The sequence below is a fragment of the Euleptes europaea genome, chromosome 3, assembly GCF_029931775.1.
Source record: "Euleptes europaea isolate rEulEur1 chromosome 3, rEulEur1.hap1, whole genome shotgun sequence".
NCBI classification, from domain to species: domain Eukaryota; kingdom Metazoa; phylum Chordata; class Lepidosauria; order Squamata; family Sphaerodactylidae; genus Euleptes; species Euleptes europaea.
Genome location: NC_079314.1, coordinates 108,698,261 through 108,721,685, shown reverse-complemented (window position 1 = coordinate 108,721,685; position 23,425 = coordinate 108,698,261). Strand labels below are relative to the sequence as shown.

Sequence of the window (23,425 nt, the reverse complement as noted above, 5' to 3'; positions counted from 1 at the left end):
CCTAATTCAAATCTCAGCTCCCCTGAGAATTCCCTAGCTGGCCATTCTTTCCTCTCCCTATCTGTAGTGTGGAGCTATGTTACACAAATGCTATGAGAGAACAAATCTGGGCTGCCCTGAAAATCCTTAAGAAGAAGAGTTGGTTTTTATATGCCAACTTTCTCTACCACTTAAGGGAGAATCAAACCGGCTTACAATCACCTTCCCTTCTTCTACCCACAACAGACACCCTGTGAGGTGGGGCTGAGAGAGCTCTAAGAGAGCTGTGACTAGCCCAAGGTCACCCAGCTGGCTTCGTGTGTAGGGGTGGGGAAACAAATCCAGTTCACCAGATTAGCCTCTGCCGCTCATGTGGAGGAGCGGGGAATCAAACCTGGTCCCCCAGATTAGAGTCCACCGCTCCAAACCACCGCTCTTAACCACTATACCACACTGGCCTAATGTTACTGATGCATACAATTGTTTGGCTTCCATGTCCTGATTTGTCTTGGTTTCCAAAGGGAAAGTCCTAGGCTAGGAACATTTACCACTAACAATTTAGATAGAGAGGCTGGCCTCAAACTGCCAACCGCGATCAACTTTGCTTGGGTCTCCCAGATTCCTTTGAAATCCAGATGTTCCGCTCATTCCTACCACCGTGCATTGATATCCATTTCATTTCGGGAGGACGGGGCTTGGGAGCCGTGTGCGCTCGCCCTGGCCCAATCATTTCCCAGTTCTGGAGAACTTAACGCGGAGCCCGGTATCCTCCCCTATGTGCCACTGAAACTTTTGTGTTGCGCTGCTTCTTGTGCGACACTGACATCTAGTGGCTCATACTAAGCAAGGCTCTATTTTTGCTGTTTGTGGAAGTTAATGAATGAATGAATGCACACCAGGGATTAGAATATCTGAACAGACATAAAAGTGTGAAGGGAGAGCCAGTGGGGTGTAGTGGTTAAGAGCGGTGGTTTGGAACGGTGGAGTCTGATCTGGACAGATTCGTCGCTCCTCCACATGAGCGGCGGAGGCTAATCTGGTGAACTGGATTTGTTTCTCCACTCCCACACACAAAGCCAGCGAGCTGACCTTGGGCTAGTCACACTCTCTCAGCCCCACCTGGCTTTCCTAACTGCATCAATCAATCTCATGTTGGGTCTTCCTCTTTTCCTGCTGTCTTCAACTTTTTCTAGTATTACCGTCATAAGGACGTAAGAAAGGCCATGCTGGATCAGACCAAGGCCCATCAAGTCCAGCAGTCTGTTCACACAGTGGCCAACCAGGTGCCCCTAGGAAGCCCACAAACAAGACGACTGCAGCAGCATTGTCCTGCCTGTGTTCCACAGCACCTAATATAATGGGCATGCTCATCTGATCCTGGAGAGAATAGGTATGCATCATGACTAGTATCCATTTTTACTAGTAGCCATGAACAAACAGCCCTCTCCTCCATGAACATGTCCACTCCTCTGTCTTTTCCAGTGACTCTTGTCTTCCCTAACCATTACACCACACTTTCCCCCCACACTTCATATCTTTTCCATAGAAAATATCACTGTAAACGGCTGTGTGAAGTTCTCAGACTTCACAAGTAGATGGCAGATGCTGACATGGCCTGTTGAACTGTTTCCAACCTCTATGCCTGCCCTTGCAACACGGGTGGTGGGAGAAGGGGGAGGATGCGACGGGGGCTGTGTCCAGTCAATTCTAGAGCCCCCGGGGTTGTATGGGGCCAAGAGCCAGCACCCCCCAAGGTAAGACACACTCAAGTCAGACCACAAGATGTCATAACCAGGGAACTGAAGCTGCCTTGAAGCCATATGAAGCTACTATGAACTGAATCAGACCCTTGGTCCATCCAAGTCATGTCTGTTCAGACCAGCAGCAGCTTTCCAGGGTCTCAGGCAGGGGTCACACATGAACACATGAAGCTGCCTTGTACTGAATCAGACTCTTGGGTCCATCAAAGTCAGTATTGTCTACTCAGACCGGCAGCAGCTCTCCAGGGTCTCAGGCAGAGGTCCTTTCACATCACCTACTACCAGACCCTTTTTAACTGGAGATGCAGGGGACTGAACCAGGAACCGTCTGCGTGCCAAGCAGATGCTCTACCACTGAGCCATGGCCCCCTCTCCAGGTGCTTATAGAGTCCAACAGCCCCATCTGAGTGGCACAGGTGGTTCAACCTGCATGCTGCAGCATCTGAGCCAACTAGCCCTACTTTGAACAAACAGGATGGAAGCATGACACCATCCTTACGAACCCAGAAGCAGAGATGGGAGTGCGTCCCACACGTTCCACACAAATGTGCTTATGGTTATTAGTTATTTTTTTCAGAACATTTGAGGTCTGTGGAGATGATAATTTAGACTTCCTCTGAATCTCTCTCGCTGCACTGCCAAAATCGTTGCGATTCTGATAATGAAAAAAAGTGAGTTTCCGTCGTTGCCCACTCGCTTCCCCCTAACTCTGGCCCTGGCAACCCGGGCATCCTGGCCTGCTCCTGAGCATTAACTGCTGGCATGCGCTTGGGGTGCCCTATCATCCTGATCTAGTTTGCTGGCAGGTGACAAAGCTCTGCTGTTTTCCGGGCTTGTGTGTGAGAGAGAAAGAGAGAGGATGTAGCAAGTCGTGCCAATGCAGCAGGGGTACCAGCCAGCTGGCAAACGGCAGGGCCTTGGAACCAGCACAGAAGTTGGCAGTTCCTGTCAGGATGGATTAGGGGGATGCTTTCAAGATATGCTGAGTTCCCTGCCAATAAGAAAAAAGGAAATAGAAGAAGAAGAGGAAGAAAGAGGAAGAAGAAGAGTTGGTTTTTATATGTCGACTTTCTCTACCACTTAAGGGAGAATCAAACCGGCTTACAATCACCTCCCCTTTCCCTCCCCACTTCAGACACCCTGTGAGGCAGGTGGGGCTGAGAGAGCTCTAAGAGAACTGTGACTAGCCCAAGGTCACCCAGCTGGCTTCATGTGGGGGAGGAGTGGGGAAACCAATTCGATTCACCAGATTAGCCTCCGCCGCACTTGTGGAGGAGTGGGGAATCAAACCCGGTTCTCCAGATTAGAATCCACCAGTCCAAACCACTGCTCTTAACCACTACACCAAGCTGGCTCTTACCCTTGTACCTAACAGCAACCTCCGGTCGGTACCAATGAAAGCCCAGCCGGTAACATCACAGCCTGGGCCGCGCGATAGATGTGTGTGTAAAGTGCCGTCAAGTCGCAGCCGACTTATGGTGACCTCGATGGGTTTTCAAGTCAAGAGATGTTCGGAGGTGGTTTTTGCCATTGATTCCCCACTCACATGGAGGAGTGGGGAATCAAACCCAGTTCTCCAGATCAGAGTCCACCACTCCAAACCACCACTCTTAACCACCAGGTTAAGATGCCAGATACCGAACCTTGGACCTTCTGCGTGCAAAGCATGCCTTTTACCACTGATTGCAATGAGCCACGTGCTCAAGCCGCATTGCGACCGTGTTACAGAGCCCTGGTTATCTACGGGACCTGCATCTGATGACGCAGGCTCTTGCCTCTGACACGTGTCAGTCTTGCTGCGGAACATGCAACTGAAAGTCATACCTCTGTTTGGACCATGGACATCCGATAAGACCGCATGTCAGCCACCAGTCCTAATATATCTACAAACTCGTGATCCCGAATGTGCTGTAGGAGCCGATCCAGTGCTATAAAGGTCCCCGTCCGTCCCACGCCGGCACTGCAACACACACATGCACACACATGGTCATACAACACAGTCACATGAACACATGAAGCTGCCTTATACTGAATCAGACCCTTGGTCCATCAAAGTCAGTACTGTCTATTCAGACTGGCAGCGGCTCTCCAGGGTCTCAGGCAGAGGTCTTTCACATCACCTACTTGCCTGGTCCCTTTAACTGGAGATGCCGGGGATTGAGCCTGGGAACCCTGTCGCTTGGGAGAACAGGATATGGAAGGAACAGAGAATACAACTAGGAACAGGATATGGAAGGAACAGAGAATATGCTTCATTACTGTCAATTTCCATTCTGTGCGAATGATAATACTCGCTTTGCAAAATATTCGTCTGACTCACGGAGTCTAATTTATGCTGAGCTTTTATGAATTTATGAATTTTAAGCACCACCTCAATGCTTGAGGCGGTGTCAGCTTGACAGGGGACGCGTGGGCTTCAATCCCAAAGGCACTTTCCTGGGAGTAAGCCCCAATGAGCTACACAGGGTTTAGTTCTAAGTAGACCTGCTTAGGACTGCACCACTTGTAAGGGGGTTCACCTCAGGCCTTTTTAAGTGCACATTTCCAAACTGTAAAGTGTAAGTGTGATGAACTTGCAGACACTTGTATCGTACTGGTGTGTTCATCAGGGAGCCAGGGTGCAGCTCCTTACGGAGTGTACATTAGCTGGTAAACCTACCTGAGCCAGGTTAGCCCTTCTGGCTCGGATCTAGACTCGATGTTTCGTGGATTTCCAGCAAAGCACCACGATTTTTGCACCTCCCCTTTCTCGCAGGAGCCACAAATAGGTTGGGTCAGGTAGGGTTTTTTTGCCAGCAGGGCTTCTGTTTGGCCATTGGAGATCTGATTGGCTCTGCAGACATTTTGTTTTTTATTGCTTCAGCAGCAGCTGCCACCACAACACATTGGGAGACTCAAGGCGTAGGCAAGCAAATATCTTTAAGCTATATGTTCATTTTAACTAAACGTGCATTTCAAAGAGCATCCCGTTAAACACAGTTTCTGCCTGAAATGTTGAAGAATTGCTACAGGTCGAGTATCCCTTATCCAAAATGCTTGGGACCAGAAGGGTTTCAAATTATTTCAGATTTTGGAATATTTGCATACACATAATGAGATATCTTGGGGATGGGACCTAAGTCTAAGCACGAAATTCATTTATGTTTTATATAAACCTTATACACACAGGCTGAAGGTAATTTTATACAATATTTTTTAAATAATTTTGTGCATGAAACAAAGTTTGTGTACATTGAACTATCAGAAAGCAAAGGTGTCACTATCTCACCAGAAGTTTTGGATTTTGGATGTCCAACTTTCAGAAAAGGGATACTCAACCTGTATTATTATTTTTAGTATTTTTTTATTTTGTGTGTGTGTGTGTGTGTGTGTGTTAAGTGCCGTCAAGTCGCTTCCGACTCATGGCAACCCCATGAATGAAAGTCCTCCACTATTAGTGGAGCCTAAGAATGAAAGTCCTCCACTATTAGTGGCCACTATTTATGAATATTGAATGCCAGCTTATTTATTAATTCATATGGAGTACAGAGTTTTAATGAAGCCTCAATGTACATTTTAACTGATGTTTTATTATGCGTTGTTGTAACCCGCTCTGAGCCCAGCTTACTGGGAATGAGGGCAGGCTACAAATATAAGGAAACAAACAAACAAACAAACAAACAAATATTAAAGTCACTCTTGACCTCTCTCTCTGACCTTTTGTGACCGGTTCTGCCCGTTGTGGCAGGCATTTTGTGGTGGCTACCTCCACCTTGTGTCCAAATTCCAAAGGTGTCTGCAGGCTCAAAAATGTTGGGGACCTCTGGTATTACCTGTGCAATCTAGCCAAGGTGAAGTCTCTCTATATCCCATTGACTTCAATGGGAGAGTTCAGCATGTCCTTAAATATCTGAAACCAACAGGACTTCAAAGAAATGTGCTTAGCTCGGGCGAGATTGGGCCTAGACACTGTTGTGATATAAACAGATATCCCTAAAGGCGAATCGCAAGGAGGGGTGGTAGAAATGATGCATTTTTTTATTCCCAGCCAGCTTCTGTGGCTAGGGATATGGGCAGCTTACACAAACATTTGCATGTTTATAATTTAAAATGGGGAGGACAACAAAGAAACAGACCTTTCCTTAAGCATCCTTAATGATCCCCGAAATAGCCAGTGCCTTTTGGTAGGTTCCCAAAGATCAGCTAGCATTTGCAACGGGTTTCTGGCCTCTACCCAGAGGTGGGACCTGTTTATCCTTCCTTTTTGCTCCTGTGAACGCCGGGAAGCTGGCACTAATGCTAAGGTCCAGGGCCAAAAATATGTTATCAGACAGACTTTGCCGGAAGGAACAGATGGCCACATGCTGTGTTGAAAGTGGGCCCCACAATCAGTTTACACGTTACCGCGAATGCCGATATTCACTTACCAAGGCTGGCAATCCCAGATTAATTTTGGGAATATCCCTCAAGATACATTTTTGCTGCTCTTTGGATATTAAAAAAATGAATACAGTCCCATTTAATCTACGTTCACCAGCGTCTCTCCACTAAGGAGATACCTGGGAACCAAAAAGGGAAGGAGCATTAGCTTCTCTGGCTCCCTGTGATAAAGATTGAATGGACATAAGTCTGACATCAGAAACCACAACATTCAGAAACCAGTGGGGGAACATTTTAACCTTCCAGGACATTCAGTTGCTGATTTAAGAGTAGCAGTTCTCTCACAAAGGGAGATTAGAAAGAGAGACTGCTGAATTACAACTAATAATGAAGCTCAAGACAATGCATTCTCCTGGACTGAATAGAGATCTGGGATTCCTGTCTCATTATCAAAGCTAATTTCTACTACCCCTCTGCCTATCACACTTAATCCAACCACGCCTGCTAGTGTCATTTACTTGCTTTTGACATTTACATTGCCATTGTGTGCCTAGTTCACTCTTCTCTACTTGAGGATAGATGGACTCACATTCTAGCTGTATCTGAAGACGTTTGCTGTGGCTCACGAAAACTCAGACCCTGCCAGAAGTTTTGTTAGTCTTTAAGGTGCTAATGGACTCTTGCTCTTTTCTACTGCTATTGACAGACTAAGATGGCTATCCATTGTAATCTATATCCTGCGTGTGTGTGTGTATTGGGGGGGGGGTTGAAGCGCAGCAGCAGTGACCATGAAGATAACAGGGGTAAGGTGGCAATGGTGCCCAAGGCCACCACCTCACCTCACCCTGTTGTAGAACTGGCTGTGGGTGGAGCATTGGAAAGATGAGACGTCCGCTGAATGGCAGAATGTCAGGCAAAGCGACTTCAAAGGTGAACTGATCTGGTCTTTGTCACTCCCAAAACGAAGCAGTTGAACATAATAACATAAGAAAAGCCCTGCTGGATCAGACCAAGGCCCATCAAGTCCAGCAGTCTGTTCACACAGTGGCCAAGCCTCTAGGAAGCCCACAAGCAAGACGACTGCAGCAGCATTATCCTGCCTGTGTTCCACAGCACCTAATATAATGGGCATGCTCCTGTGATCCTGGAGAGAATAGGGATGCATGACTAGTATCCATTTTAACTAGTAGCCATGGATAGCCCTCTCCTCCGTGAACATGTCCACTCCCCTCTTTAAGCCTTCTAAGTTGGCAGCCATCACCTCATCCTAGGGCAGGGAGTTCCACAATTTAACTATGTGTTGTGCGAAGAAATACTTCCTTTTATCAAGTTGCTCCCATTTGTCTTGCGCACGAAGGGTGCAATGGCCTCCTTTCCTGACGGTAGACTTCTCTACCCCTTCGAACATCTAACAAGCTCAACGAGCCGTTGTACCTGCAGTGTATGATCATGGGGCCTCTGCTTTTCGTTGCCTGCTGCCTGACCATCTGCACAAACTGCAGGATGCTTTCCGCTGCATTCGTGGGAGGGACGCCGTGATCTGGCCAAGCCGTGTAGTTAAAGTGCATCACGTCTTGCACTTCGTCTGCCTACGAGGAAGGAGAAACAAAACCAGCACTCATTATCCCTTGATTTCTAATTAAGCGGCCCCCAATGCAGGGGTAACTACAACTGCAAGTTGGCAAAGAATAACAATGGGGGGTGGGGTTCTATTCCTCCCCTATAGAGATCTCAATTAGTCACTTTTCTTCAAGCTGCAGGGACATAAGAACATAAGATCTTTTGACCTTTTCAGCGTTGTTTGAGCCATTGCCCTTTTCTTTCCACAATGGAAAAAGAGAGGAAATGACCAAACCTTCTCTTTGAATTCTTTAAGTGGAGTTCTAAGTGGGTTGTTTAGGCCAAAAGGCAGCCTTTGGGGGGTCTTGATTAGGGTTTAACCTTGGGTAAGACGGCCAAGCTACATGTTACATTTTTTGACAAGTTGGGTTGACATTCCCTGGCCTCAACTCATTTCCCTCGTAGTCACACAGCAGCTTTGGGGAAAGGCATTTTTTTAAGTTCCCAGGAGTCTGATTCTGCTCAGAACTGCAGTGTAGGGTGAGGAGGGGCTCCCACCTTCCCCTCCATGCTGTTTTCCCAAGCCGAAACAGCCCCAGCAGGAACTTTCTTGCATAACGTTGGAGCTGCAAACTGTATGGAAGGGAAGGCAAGAGCCCTTCTCCCACACACACACACACCACAGTTCCAAGAAGAGTCAGGCTACTGGGGACTTTAAAAAATGCCTTTCCCTAAAACTGTGGGGCCGTGGCTCAGTGGTAGAGCATCTGCCTAGAATGCAGAAGGTCCTATGTTCAACCCCCAACATCTCCAGCAAAAAAGCTCAGCTGGTAGATGATGTGAAAGACCTCCACCTGAGAGCCTGGAGAGCCGCGGCCAGTCTATGTAGGCAATACGGACCTTGATGAATCAAGGGTCTGATTCAATATAAGGCAGATTCATATGTATAACTGCTTTGTGACTAGGCTTGCCAGCTCTGGATTGGAAAATACCTGGAGATTTTGGGGGTGAAGCCTGAGGAGGGTGGGGTTTGGAGAGGGGAGGGACTTCAATGAGGTATCATGCTATAGAGTCCACCTTCCAAATCCACCGGTGAACTGATCTCTGTCAGCTAGAGACTTTGTGATTGGCTGTAGTTCTTTCTTTTGAGAGAGAAGTCCCCACCCCCCCCCCCCCCGTGGAAATCCAAGTGCCCAGCCAAAATGCATTTCAAAAGACAAAAACAAAACGGAGCACCCTAAAAGGAATTGAGGGCGGGGGACGACCCAAGCTTCATTTTAAAAGTCCATTCTTCTGCCCAGAAAGAACTCCCATGAAGCAGAAAGCATTTGAATCCCCGCCTTTTTACACACTGCTTTGTAACTGGCTGTGAGGGAAACCAAGCTTGCGTGCCCTGCACTCTGCTTCATGCATGGGGATTTCACCCGGGCTGAGCTCAGGGGAGGTGGAAGAATTGGGTGAACAGAGGAACGGGAAGACCTGGGGTTTGTGAGTGCTGGCAGCAAGGTCATCTCTAATGGAAGGGAAACACATGCATAACTCCAAGGAACAACTGAGAAAGACCGGGGGCGAACCTGAGTGAAAGTACCCATGCGTAAGCAACCTGAGACAGTTTACATTGACCTACGTAATTGATTCTGAAATTCCTATAAGCCCAATCTGGTTGCTCTTCTTCAGACAGCATCTCCACTGTGATGTCCCCGTAAGAAACTGGCTCTTCCGTAAAAGGCCAATAATGGTCGCATTTTACCTGGAAGAAAAAGACAGACATCACCAAACATTCCTGTTGACTCTTACAGTTGCTTGAAAAAGACCTCCCCAAAAAGACTGCTGGGCTGCCTTTCATGGTAGGTTTCCCCTAAACTTGATATCCTTGGATATTACAAAAAGGTACCACTGTATCTGTCAACTGGATGATGCCCTAGGTAGATGATGAAAGTTGCCAAAACAGGCCACCCACAGACAAGGTAAGAGACTCAACAGATTTGGGAGGCTTACCAGGTATTAGGGTTGCCAACTCCGGATTGGGAAATTCCTGGAGGTTTGGAGGTGGAGCCTGGGAAGGGCGGGGTTTGGGGAGGAAAGGGACCTCAGCAGAGTATAAGGCCACCCTCCAAAGCAGCCATTTTCTCCAGGGGACCTGATCTCTGTAGTCTGAAGATCAAGTGTAATTCTGGGAGAGCCCCCAGCCCTGCCTAGAGGCTGGCAACTCTACTAGGTCTACAGAAACTCAGTAAATCAACCAATGAAAAAGACACACACACCCCACAAAACCCAGCCTGCTGAGGACTGAATGGGCTCCAGTAAAGGCAGAATGCTGAGAGCACTCAAGAATCACTTGTGGGGGGGGGGCGGGGGGAGAGAAGAAGAGGAGGAGGAGGAGGAGCAGGAGTTGGTTTTTATATGCCGACTTTCTCTAGCACTTAAGGGAGACTCAAACTGTCTTACAATCACCTTCCCCTCCCCACAACAGACACCCTGTGAGGTAGGTGGGGTTGAGAGAGCCCTAACAGAGCTGTGACTAGCCCACAATCACCCAGCTGGCTTCGTGTGCAGGAGCAGGGAAACAAATCCAGTTCACCAGATTAGCCCCCGCCACTCAAGTGGAGGAGCGGGGAACTGAGCCCGGTTCTCCAGATCAGACTCCACCGCTCCAAGCTACCGCTCTTAACCACTACACCATGCTGGCGTGGTGAAGAAGGGAAATTAACTAGTTTGAGCTCCTGGGAGCTTAGTGAATCCTAAAAGGGCGAGGATTTGGGAGGATTTGGGGGAGTAGGGTGGGATTTTCCAGTTGCCTCCCTTCTGTGATTCCTCACAGGTCTCCAGCTTGTGTGTACTTGTAATGCCGATACCACGCACTCCTTCTCACTCATTATACATCCAAACAGCTACCCAGGCAGCAGATCTCCTGTATAATGGGGAAAGCTGTAGGTGCCAACCCTCCATTATGATTACCAATGGTCTGAGAGACACCAGAGAAAATAATAATAATTCTCTCTCCTAATGTACATATGGCTCACACTGGAGATAATAGGCCGGTTATGATCACACAAAAGGAAGTACACACCATTAACTTATGGAACTCACTGTCACAAGATCTGGAGGTTGCCACTGGCTTCAATGGTTTTGGAAGGGGATGGCACATATTCATGAAGGAGTAGAAAAGAGCAAGAGTCCAGTAGCATGTTAAAGAGTAACAAAAATTTCTGGCAGGGTACGAGCTTTTGTGAGTTACTGCTCACTTCTTCAGATACAGCTAGAATGTGAGTCCATCTTGGACTAACTGCATCTGAAGAAGTGGCTCACGAAAGCTCATACCCCACCAGATATTTTGTTAGTCTTTAAGGTGCTACGGGACTCTTGCTCTTTTCTCCTGCTACAGACAGACTAACACGGCTACCCATCATGATCTATTCATGAAGGAGAAGTGTCAAAGGCCGTTAGCCCCAATAGCCAAACAGAGCTGCTATATTCAGACCTCTGTTACACTGTGGCCATTTATGCAGGGTCAATTTTGATGCTCGCTCAAAGCCGCTTTTTTAAATCCGACCTTTAAAATGCCTATTCATGGTCCCGGTGCAAGAGGAGAAAGTCAAACAAATTCCACCCCCCACCCACTCACCTGCTCCTTCGTTTGCATAGCCATTAGCAATTGCCTTCATGCTTCCTTGAGTGGATGCTTCAAGGCGGGGAAGGAGCAAATACAAAGGTCACGTTAAAGGGGCTGTTAAGAAATGCGAAGCAGGTGTGCGCCGGCTTAGCAGTGACTTCTGGAATGATGGTTCAGCTTGAAGAACTCAAAAAGATACGCAGGGCACTTCAGCCTGGAATGCGCTGCTAATTACCAAGCATAAATGGCCGCTGATGATCAGATGCACAGGGGCAAACTCCACCCCATTCTGTTTCTGAGTGTTCAGGAAAGAAGATGCAGGGCTACAGCATCCACGGTCAACCCCACCTCCCGAGAAACACAGAGGATGCTATACCATACCCTCCGCTTCTCGTTGCACTGTGTAAGCATCACGATGATTTGTGACTTTTGCTGGAGGACCATCTTCCAAAAATCGTTCCGCGTCTCCGGCAGGGGGCCTTGGGTGGCAATGTACTCTTGTGGAGAGTTGTAGCCCTAAGAGACAAGCACAATATATTGCTTGACAAAGACCTTGAGATCTTCCTCAAAAACATGGAAATTCTACATCTATTGGGCAAGCTAGAGTGTGGATCATGTGTGCCATGAAATTCAGAAGCGGTGCTTTTAAAGCAAAGTACTTCGATGGCCCGTGCTTGTGAAGCAGGCTGCGAGAGGAACATGTTTTAGAGAAAGAACAGAATGGATTGCCTAATAAAACTCTGCACCATAAGGGTACAGACAGACATGAAAAATGATCATGGCTCTGCAGTCTGTCAAAAGGAGATAGGTTGCAAAGGAAGGGGGTATTTAACCCTTCAGCTTTATTTCTTTCAAAGTTCTGCTTGTCCCCTTTTAAAATGCTAACAACCGCACAAGGAGCCCGGTTTCAATAAGAAGAAGAAAAAGAAGAAGAATTGGTTTTTAAATGCCAATTTTCTCTACCACTGAAGGAAGAATCAAATCAGCTTACAATCACCTTTCCCCCCCTCTCCACAACAGACACCCTGTGAGGTAGGTGGAGCTGAGTGTGACTTGCCCAAGGTTGCCCAGCTGGCTTCACGTGGAGGAGTGGAGAAACAAATCCAGTTCACCAGATTAGGGTCCGCCGCTCATGTGGAGGAGTGGGGAATCAAATCCTCTTCTCCAGATCAGGGTCCACAGCTCCAAACCACCAAACCACCACTTTTAACCACTACACCATGCTGGTTCTCAAGCATAACCAAGCGAGTTGTTGAGGGGTTAGATCGCCCCTCCTGTTTTGCATGGTACCAGTCCAAACTGTGGTGACAAATGCATGACCACAGTCACATTTGTACCCTAAGACAAGTATTGAGGTGAGGCTGGAAACACCAACTGGTAGTTTTGGTGCAACACAAAGAAATCTTTGGGCAACCTATCACTTCCTTTCCTCTGCCTTGACCCTCCCCTCCATAATTATTTCTTTTGCCGTCAAGTCACATCTGACTTATGGTAACCGCTGGTGGGGTTTTCAAGACCAGAGACTTTAGATAGGGTTGCCAGGTGGCTTGGCAATTGCCCGCCAATCCATCTTCCGGCTGACAGCAAGGATTGCGTGCTCGTGTGGCCGCAAGCAACGCCATCCCGTCACTTCTTTCAGTGTCTTGGAATAAGACCCTGTGTCCTGTTTGTGTTGTGTTTCTTTCTTTTTTCTTTTTTTGCTACCCTGCCACAGCTGACTTATGGCCACTCCGTGGCAAGAGACGGCTGGAGGTGGTTTGCCATTCTCTGCCTCCATGTCACGATCCTGGTATTCCCTGGTGTTCTCCCTTCCAAATACTGACCAGGGCCGACCCTGCTTAGCTTCCAAGATCTGACATAATCAGGCTAACCTGAGTTCTCCAGGCAAGGGCATATGCACACATACAGAAGGGGGGAGAGAACGTCCTAATTAATTCATTCCTTATTATTCATATTGTGTTTATACTGTACATAATTATGGAGCAGAAGCTAATTAATTTGCTCCTAATAGAGCTAATTAATTGGTTTCTGATTAATTGCTGATGACAGTTATGTTTGGAGAAACGTTGCTCTTCTCCCCCCCAAAAGAGATGTTGTATGTTTTATTTCAAACATTCCCCTAAAGAAGATTTACTAAACATGTTTGCCACAGACCAAGGTTTGCCACCCTGTCTGAACTCACCTCAGAAAGAAGAGCCTAGGTTGTTAGAATGATAGTGTTCTAGCAAAAACAACCTATTACAGTGTAAATCAAATTGCAAAATCTAAGTTGCAAGTTTTGTTGTTACTACCCTCCTGGACGAACCTAAGGAGGAAAAAACCTCAGTTCCCAACCTCCAGGACTGGCCTGGAGAAAAAATTCTCTGTTGGCACCCTCCAGGAATGGCCTGGAGGAAAGAGTGTTTGCCAATCTCAAGGGCTTCTCTAGACTGAAATTCTGTGGTTGCCAACCTCCAGGGCTTGTATTATAACAAAAGCAATCTATTATAATATTTACCAGGTTTTCATATCAAGGTTGCACATTTAATGATGATATTCCTACGCTATGTGCTCTTACTACAACTATAATGTTAAACATGAACCAACTCAATGTTATACACACAAAATCTCCCACAGATATGCAGTACACATACCACATAATAGATCAGTCATGATACAAAATCTCGAGGTCAGAGGGTACAGTCTCCATATGTAAAAAGTGAAGTCCATGAACCATATCACCGTTACTTCTCAAGGTTAGTGTTCATATCTACTGTTATTTTTTCCAGACATGTCCATGTGTAAAGTTCTTTTCTTTTCTTTACAGGTTACCTGTTGGTTGTTCCTGTTTCGAAGATTTCTTCCTCAGAAGGTGCACATGGATTCTTAATGCAAGCTCGAGTTTTACTCTCAGTTTGCCCAGAGCTTTCCCCTGAGCTGCATAAATATTCTGTTCTCTATTTTCCACTGATAGGGAAGTATTGAAACGCCTGGATGTACATTTGGATCCATATTATCAATATGGAAATGCTATGGAAGTACGGATTTATCATTCTGTGATACAGATAACTCACGTATAAAAATGCTCTTTGAAATTTTTACAGAAATTCTTTGGAAGGATGCCCAAGGGATGCGGCAAAATTATGGAAAGAAGTACAGGACAGAATGGCTGACTTTTATCCATTCCTTCGGCCAACCAATATTTCAAACTGGGAACAAGCCATGCTTTGCCAGATGCAACGCCAGACAATGAGTTGGTGCAAAGCAGGAAAAGCGGAAGGAGGAATCGGTTGAATAAGCCCAGAAGTCCCCAACCTTTTGAGCCTGCAGGCACATTTGGGATTCTGAACCAGCATCGTGGGCACAGCAAAAAAAATAAAATAAAATGGCTGCCACAAAATGGCTGCCACAGGAGGCGGGGCCAGCCACAAAACGATTGCCACAGCCTAATTTCAGTAACGCAGTGCAGATCCTTGTGCTGTGGTCCCAGCTGCTGCCAAAGCAACATTTTTAAAAATCTGTACAGCCAATCAAAACTCCAATAGGCAATCAGAAGCCTTGTTGGATAAAAGCCCTACCTGGCCCCGCCCACTTCCTAAAAACACTAGGCGGGCACCAGAAAAGGTGTCGGCAAGTGCCATGGCGCCCACGGACACCATGGTGGGGACCCCTGCTCTAGAATATTGCTTGCCTCATAATATGTAGTTCTCCCCTTACGTAGGTACTCAACACATCATTGGGGTAGGGTAAGACCTACCCCTGGACACCCTATTAACTGAGAATCCTGCCCACTCCCATCTGTATAGCCCCATCCTGGTTTTAGTTCCTTGGTCAGGGTCGGGTGAAACTGAATGCTGGGAAACGGCTTTGAAATGTACAAATGATCATTAATCTCTCCAGAGGTTTGGCTCCTGTTCTCCAAACCACCGTCATCACTATTCTCATGGCCGATTTACGCCCAGTTCACTTACAGGGATGTAGTTGGCATTAATGTAGTCGGAGCCCTCTTCTTCATTCATCGAAACTAATCGAACTCGGCTGAAGTCATCTGTGAAAGGAAAAAGACGCACAGGCGGATTGAAGGAGGCAGGCATGGCGCGTTCTTAATTAAAGCTCGGAAAGCTGAGCGCCAGTGTGCGGCAGGGCCTGCCAGATTCACAAATGCTGCGGTAAACTCACCGCCCGGGCAGTGGGGAGACTCTTTTATTACTCCCGCCGACAAAAACCTTTATTTGCAGTCTCCGGGAGCTCATTAAAATCACAGGAAACGATGCAGAAGCGTTGCGGAGTAGCTCCCCTGCCCCGTTCATTACTCACTAATGAATATATTTCATTTCCTGTAACACCCCCCCCCCCCAGGTAAGGCCACTTCCTCATTATGGGAAAAGGTTGCATTTAAATGTAGAAGAAGAAAAAGAGAATGCACACTCTTCAAGGCTAGGGTTGCCAGGTCCCTCTTCGCCACCGGCGGGAGGTTTTTGGAGTGGAGCCTGAAGAGGGTGGGGTTTGGGGAGCGGAGGGACTTCAATGCCATAGAGTCCAATTGCCAAAGCGGCCATTTTCTCCAGGGGGACTGATCTCTATCGGCTGGAGATCAGTTGTAATAGCAGGAGATCTCCCGCTACTACATGGAGGTTGGCAACCCTATTCAAGGTGCTGGTATGGACCTTTAAAGCCCTGTACGGCTTGGGGCCACCATACCTTAAGGCAGGGCTTACCAACCTTTTGGAGCCTGTGGGCACCTTTGGAATACTGACACAAGGTGGTGGGGCATAGCCACAAAATGGCCATCGTGGGAGGTGGAGCCACACACAAAGGGAGCCCCAGGTTAGGAGACAAGAGGAGTAATTTTTTAAAAAATACACTGGGAAAGAGGTGTGTGAGACAGAATAAAACCAACACTGTGGTGTTCGGTGCCACTGAAATAACATCTCATTTGAAGAAAAAGAAGAAGAGTTTGGCTTTTATATGCCAACTTTCTCTACCTTTTAAGAATAAAACCGGTTTACAATCTCCTTCCCTTCCCCTCCCCACAACAGGCACCTTGTGAGGTAGGTGGGGCTGAGAGAGTTTGGAGCGAATTGTGACTGGCCCAAGGTCACCCAGCAGGCTTCATGTGGAGGAGCAGGGAATCACCTCAGCAGGGCACAATGCCATAGAGCCCACCCTCCAAAGCAGCCATTTCCTCCAGGTGACCTGATCTCTATTGTCTGGAGCTCAGTTGTAATAGCGGGAGACCTCCAGGCCCCACCTGGAGATTGGCAACCCTACTGATTGCTGAAGTGCGCCGCACGGGGTGGGGGGGCCATATGAGCCTGAAGCCATGCGAGGAGCTCCTTCACGTGACCGGCTTCCCACACCAAATCACTAGACGGGAGGCGAGAGGGATCTCCGCACCCCAGCTGCTGTGTCCTCGACTGCTCAACAAACAGCCTGATGCCGAGTGGGGGAAACTGGCGCTACCCGCTGACAGGAGTGTGGCGCTCGAAGCCGACACTGGACCGGCATCCCCTCGGACTTACAAGGCAAGATATTAGTGTAGCGATTTTTACTGCGATTCATAGGAAGGTCAGCCGCGAAGTGAGGTATATCCAGGCCGATCAGCTTCAGTTCCTGCGGGTAATACAAAAGGAAAAGGCCACAGTTACGCCAGCCTCTTTGTTCTCCGCTCGTAGGCGTGCGACCTACAATGGCGTCACACCCCAGCCTTAGGGTTGCCAGCTCTGGGTTGGGAAATTCCTGGTGATTTGGGGGCAGAGCCTGAGGAGGGTGGATTTTGAAGAGGGGAAGGAGCTCAGCAGGGATCTAATGCTGCCGAATTCACTTGTGACGAGGGCCGGAGATCATATAAATGTCATTTGGTTGGGCTGTGGGGTTGCTAACTGCCCAGCTGGGGTGGGCAATTAACCGGGCTGCCCGCCGACCAGCTGACGTCATAGTTGTAACAGCAGGAGATCTCCAGCCACCACCTGGAGGTGGACCACCCTAATGTGGTTTCCGATCGTCAGAGGTCACCTCGCTCTCCACCTGCCTTTCTCCACATTTTGCTCGTGTTTCGAGGGACCTGTTCTATCTCAAAATTCAAAACGCGGGCAAAAGACGGGAAACGGCACGCATAACCCAAAGACCTGAAGTCGTTGGATGGGTGACGGCAAGTGAAACAGTCCTGCATAAAAGCCCCTTGTTAACAAGGAATGCTTTCCTAGGGGGAAGGGTTCAATGCCCTTTCATTATCATAACACCTCCCTTCCTTTGTACGTCCGTTTGTGGTCTGTGATCCTGAGGGCAGGGACCCGTGGTATGGTGAGATTTCCGTTGTGGAATATCAATATGGTAAATAATCGACATAAAACACAGGGAATGTTTTCTCTTTGATGCAGGGCGGCGTTTTAAAAAAAAAAGCATTCTCCCACTCCCAGCCTGGAGCGGTATACCTCAGGAAGTCTGAACATTTGCTTTGCTACCTCTTTGTGCACAAGTTGCAGAGAGTTCGGACTGAGTATCCGAGTTGGGACTTACCTCAAACTGCAAGGAGAACTTGTAATCAGAATCTTTAGCCATGTCCTTGATGTAGCCGTCAAAGTCATCCAGCTGGACCGGGCTTTAAAAACAAACCAGAGAGAGGGAGAACGGGTCATTCACAAAAGCCACCATCTGGTAATCAAGCAGTGGAGCTGAATTGTGATCAACCAGCTCATTACGTGCGTCATGGTTGGACTCGGTAGGCCTAGATTTGGATCAGAAAAGCCCTACAAAGAAAGTATAATATATTTGAGGACAGTGTCTGGGGAGGCGGGAGGGTTGTCAGCTCCGAGTTGGGAGTTACCTGGAGATTTTTGGGGTGGAGCCTGATAAGGACGGGGTTTGGGGAGGGGAGGGGATTCAATGCCTAGGGTTGCAGACTGCCAGGTAGTAGCAGGAGATCTCCTGCAAATTCAACTGATCTCCAGCCGATAGAGATCCGATCACCTGGGGGGAAATGGCTGCTTCGGCAATTGAACTCTATGGCATTGAAGTCCCTCCCCTCCCCAAACCCCGCCCTCCTCAGGCTCCGCCCCCAAAATATCCCACCGGTTGAGAAGAGGGACCTGGCAACCCTATCAATGCCATAGAGTCCAACTGCCCAAGTGGCCATTTTCTCCAGTTGAATTGATCTTGATCGGCTGGAGATCAGTGGTAATAGCAGGAGATCTCCAGCTAGTGCCTGGCAGTGTCAGGCAACTGGCAAGAGGGTTGTGGGTGGGGAAAGGAGGGGTTGCAACATCCTCTGTGCTGTGATATCACTTCTGGAGAAAACCTGGAAGTGATGTAAGATAGCTCTAGGAATCGCCAGACACTATATGATTAGGGTTGCCAACCTCCAGGTACTAGTCAAAGAGGGCTACAAGTGCTAATGGAAGTTTAGGCAATTCAAAGTAAAAGCACCAGCTAATTTACACACTTGAGGTAACAACAATGCAATTGCTATTAGAAAATTTTAATATTCAGAAGTAGTTCTAATTAACAAAACCAAAGTTGAGCAAAACACCACAAAAATATACAAATGGTCTAAAAAAGACCCAATGTGAAGACGCAAAGGCGTTACAAAATGAATTAATATTAGGCACAGTTGCTCAGTTCTTTAAGAGTCCATAAAGTGCAAATGCAATAATTTAGGCAGCAGTAATTTAGGCAGCAAAAACCGGATGTAGTGCGATGGAAATCCGGTATAATTCCATTTCATGCAATACTTTTTCAAGCTTCATAAGTCCTTCAGTGCATTCATTCTATGAAGGAGTGTACCTTCCTTGTATGCATGGACGGTGCTTTTACTTTGAATTGCCTAAACCTCCAGGTACTAGCTGAAGATCTGCTATTACAACTGATCTCCAGCCAATAGGGATCAGTTCACCTGGAGGCAATGACCACTTTGGCAATTGGACTCTATGGGACTGAAGTCCCTCCCCTCTCCAAATCCCGCCTTCCTCAGGCCCCGCCCCCAAAATCTGCAGGTATTTCCCAACCCAGAGCTGGAAACCCCTCTGCATATCACACCTATTTCAATCACACCTGCTAATGTCATTGACCTGCTTTTGACATTTACATTGCCATTGTGTGTCTAATTCACTTGTCCCTACTTAAGGATAGATGGAATGACATTCTAGCTGTATCTGAAGAAGTGAGCTGTGGCTCATGAAAACTCATACCCTGCCAGAAATTTTGTTAGTCTTTAAGGTGCTATTGGACTCTTGCTCTTTTCTACTGTTAGTGACAGACTAACACAACTATCCATTGTGATCAGTCAGGCCTTAGAGTTAGTTATGAACTAACATTTCCTTGGCCCCACAGACTTCTGCTCCAAGAGCAAAATCTTCCTCTCCCTCCCACCACGGCAGTCTAAAATGCCCCCCCTCCAGTCCTGTTCTGGAGGAAAGTGTCCTCCAGGAACAGGATTTCAGTAGATATTTTGTGCTGCTCCCAGAGGGGAGAAATGGGGAAATTGCTCTCAGCAAGTGGAAGTCGTTGTGCCTGCAGACACAGTAGTATTAGAGTTGCCAGGTCCCTCTTTGCCATCGGTGGGAGATCTTTGGGGTGGAGCCTGAGGAGGGCAGGGTTTGGGGAGGGACCATTTTCTCCAGGTGAACCTATATCTATCGGCTAGAGATCAGTTGTAATAGCAGGAAATCTCCTGCTAGTACCTGGAGGTTGGAAACCCTAAGTAGTATGGATGCAAGCCTGTGTCGTTTCTTTCAGTGGCATGCAGTCCTGAGCCTGCCTTGGGGCTGGCTTAGGGATGCCAGCCTTCAGGTGGGACCTGGGGATCCGCCGGAATTACAGCTCATCTCCAGACTACAGAGATCAGTTCCCCTGGAGAAAATGGCTGGTTCGGAGGGTGGACTCTATGGCATTGTACCTCACTGAGGTCCCTGTCCTCCCCAAGCTCCATCCCCAAATCTTCAGGAGTTCCCCTGGAGAAAATGGCCGCTTTTGGACTCCATGGCACTGAAGCCCCTCTCCTCTCCTCTCCAAACCCTGCCCTCCTCAGGCTCCATCCCAAACACCTCCCACCAGAGGCAAACAGGGACCTGGCAACCCTCGGCTGGCTTCGGGTGAATGTATTCAATTTATATCCTGAATAATGAAAAATGAGGCAAACGGTTTTTCTTGCCTAATTATTGCATTCTAATTCTCAAATGCTGATGCTTGTGTATCCATTTCCCCTCCCCGTTTCCTGGAGGCAACCGCCCTCCCCAGGGGCTCAGTTAATTGCAACTGTTTACCTGCTAGCATTAATGACCCAGTGTACAATTAGCAACTCCCCGTTGAAAGGGGAACAGAACTGATAACAGATCGGTTCCAGAGCCTTGTCACGGTTCATCTTTGTTAACCAAAGGCACAGCGCTGTTGGAACTGCTAACATGAGCTAATTGATTTTTCCCCAATGGCTAATTTTCTACCACTTGGGAACATTTTTATTGTGTGCTATCTGCTGGAAAGACAAAAGAGAAAACAACTTCTCTTGCTTTGATGCAATTCTTCGTTGGAAATTGGCACGGGCTTCAGGCTTTTAGGAATCTCTGGCCAAGAGACCAGCCGTGGTTCCCCCAGTCCAAGAACAGCAGCTTCACAGCACAAGAGGGCCAAGAGATCAGTTCCCCTGAAGAAAATGGCTGCGTTGGCAATTGGACTCTATGGCATTGAAGGCCCTCCCCTCCCCAAACCACGCCCTCCTCAGGCTCCGCCCCAAAAATCTTCCATCAGTGGTAAAGAGGGACCTGGCAACCATAATCACCACCCCCAAATCACATGTGATTTTGCCAGGGGGGAAATCTCTGCACCCAACAGTGGGGTCAAAAGAGGTTTGGGGTGGCAATAATTCATGGGAAATTGGATGAGCTTCAAGGCCTCTGTGCCAGGATCACCATATCCAATAGCCAAGGGCTGGTCCTGGTGCGGATTGAAAAATCTGCACAATGGAGCCAACCATGATTACCATGTAAATGTAGGGGACCCCCTACATTTGCATGGAGTCATAGAGTTGGAAGGGGCCATACAGGCCGGCTAGCCCAACCCCCTGCTCAATGCAGGATCAGCCTAGAGCATCCCTGACAAGTATTTGTACAGCTGCTGCTTGAAGACTGCCAAGGAGGGGGAAACTAAAATTGTAAAAAAGAAAACATGTGGGTAACACCCCCTGCAAAAAAAAAAAGCAGACAAAAAAACCCCCATCCTTACTGGCAACATCTTTGCCCTTGACTTAGTTCAGCTGGCATTGTGGGGAGGAGTTTTGGGGGTGGGGCCTTGTTAGGAAACAGGACAAGGAAGAGGAGGAGAGTAGAGAAAGGGAGGAGGCTGCAAGCAAGGGGGCGGGGACTGAGGATGAAAGCCAACAGGAAAGGGGGAAATAAGTAGGATTGCCAGGTCCCTCTTCCCCACCGGTGGGAGGTTTTGGAGTGGAGGCTGAGGAGGGCGGGGTTTGGAGAGGGACTTCAATGCCATAGAGTCCAATGGCCAAGGTGGCCATTTTCTCCAGGGGAACTGATCTGTATTGGCTGGAGATCAGTTGTAACAGTGGGAGATCTCCTGCTAATACCTGGAGGTTGGCAACCCTAGAAATAAGGGAGAAAAAACTGGATTTCCCTTCCTCAAGTCCTTGTGGGCCTCCCTCCCCTTTAAATGGCAGCTGCTGCATTCTCTGAAAGAATTGTCTAATTAAAGGATCAAAAACCAGGTTTCTAAGACAGCCTGATGTGACTTGCTTACCATTGTACTGCCACAAAAAAGAAACATAAATTATCTCTGTGAGAAACTCCCAGAATACTGTATTCAGTTATGTGACGAAACGGGCAGCTCAATATTATCAGTAGGGTTGCCAGGCCCCTCTTCCCCATTGGCGGGAAGTTTTGGAGCAGAGCCTGAGGAGGGCGGGGTTTGGGGAGGGGAGGGACTTCAATGCTATAGAGTCCAATTGGCAAAGTGGCCATCTTCTCCAGGGGAACTGTCTCTATCGGCTGGAGATCAGCTGTAACAGTGGAAGATCTCCAGCTAGTACCTGGAGGTTGGAAACCCTAATTATCAGGGGGACAGCTATAGGTAGCGCAAGACCCACATTTCAGTTGTACGATGCAATCCTAAGAACACTTTCCTGCAAGTAAGCCCCACTGAATAGACCTTAGTAGAGTTCTGAGTAGACATGCTTAGGACTGTTGTTAGTGCACATGCTTTGTAGACGTAACTAAGAGCCCGGTTCAGTTTCAACGGAGAGGCTCTCTGGTAGCAAGAGGGCCAAAAACCATCTCTGAAGTGCTTCCATTTTCAAAGCAGTCACTACTAGGCTAGAAAGATCATTGGTACCACTTGACACAAGGCCATTTCATTCATCATAAGTTATTACGGGTGACATTAGGGTTCCTGTGATTTCAGGGGGATGCATGCACGAAATAAGCATTATTTTCATGCATTCGTTTATTCGAATATTTACAAAATGGCATACTTGGTCAGCTTTCTCTTCTTCAAACCATTTTTACTCCTGCAAGGGAAAAAAAAAGGGTGGTGGGGGGAACAGCATTAGTCCCATTGCCAAATAGACGGCCATCTTTTCCTAGTCTCTGGTTTTCTTTTGAATTTTTCCTTAGCCAACTTCTAGATCTGTCAATTGAGAAGCAGGATCTCAGCTATCTGAATAAGTAAATAAGGGTAGCTTTAACAAGGGATACGTATCACCATCGACATTTTTGATATGCACCGGGGAGCATTCAACGATTAGCAGGCTGCAAGCTTCATCCATGCAATCAAATGATTAAAACTTGCCAGTTTTTCAAAGCGTTCCAAATCGAGGAAGTCACTACCTCTGCGAAACAGATTTTTGCATAACAGTCTAGTGTTCCAGAAGTACCTCGGCTTAAGCCAAGGAACAATGAGTTAATATAAGGGGAAAAAACCTCTTAGCACTAGCAACATTAGTGCCTTGTGAATAATGATTATTCATTTAGCATATTTTTATCCCACTCTTCCTCTAGGAGTTCAAGCCAGAATACACTGTACTGTGCTCCTCCCTTTTATCCTCACAACAACCTTGTGAGGTAGGTTAGGCGAAGAAAGAATGAGTGGGGAAGGGACTGTGGCTCAGTGGTGGAACATCTGATTGGCATGCAGAAGGTCTCAGGTTCAATCCCCGGCATCTCCACCTAAAAGG

At 47.6% G+C, this 23,425-nt stretch overlaps 1 protein-coding gene across 1 annotated transcript in view; it reads right to left on the bottom strand.

Moving 5' to 3' along the window:
* Positions 1 to 23,425, bottom strand: part of PTPRO (protein tyrosine phosphatase receptor type O) — a 117,984-nt gene that overhangs the window by 3,423 nt on the left and 91,136 nt on the right. The window contains exons 19-26 of the mRNA XM_056846600.1: positions 22,724 to 22,759; positions 17,770 to 17,851; positions 16,773 to 16,863; positions 15,222 to 15,298; positions 11,653 to 11,787; positions 9,286 to 9,408; positions 7,533 to 7,687; positions 3,564 to 3,699 (exon numbers count right to left, since the gene is read on the bottom strand). Coding sequence (XP_056702578.1) covers positions 3,564 to 3,699; positions 7,533 to 7,687; positions 9,286 to 9,408; positions 11,653 to 11,787; positions 15,222 to 15,298; positions 16,773 to 16,863; positions 17,770 to 17,851; positions 22,724 to 22,759 — 835 coding nt within the window. The remainder of the gene's footprint in view (positions 1 to 3,563; positions 3,700 to 7,532; positions 7,688 to 9,285; positions 9,409 to 11,652; positions 11,788 to 15,221; positions 15,299 to 16,772; positions 16,864 to 17,769; positions 17,852 to 22,723; positions 22,760 to 23,425) is intronic.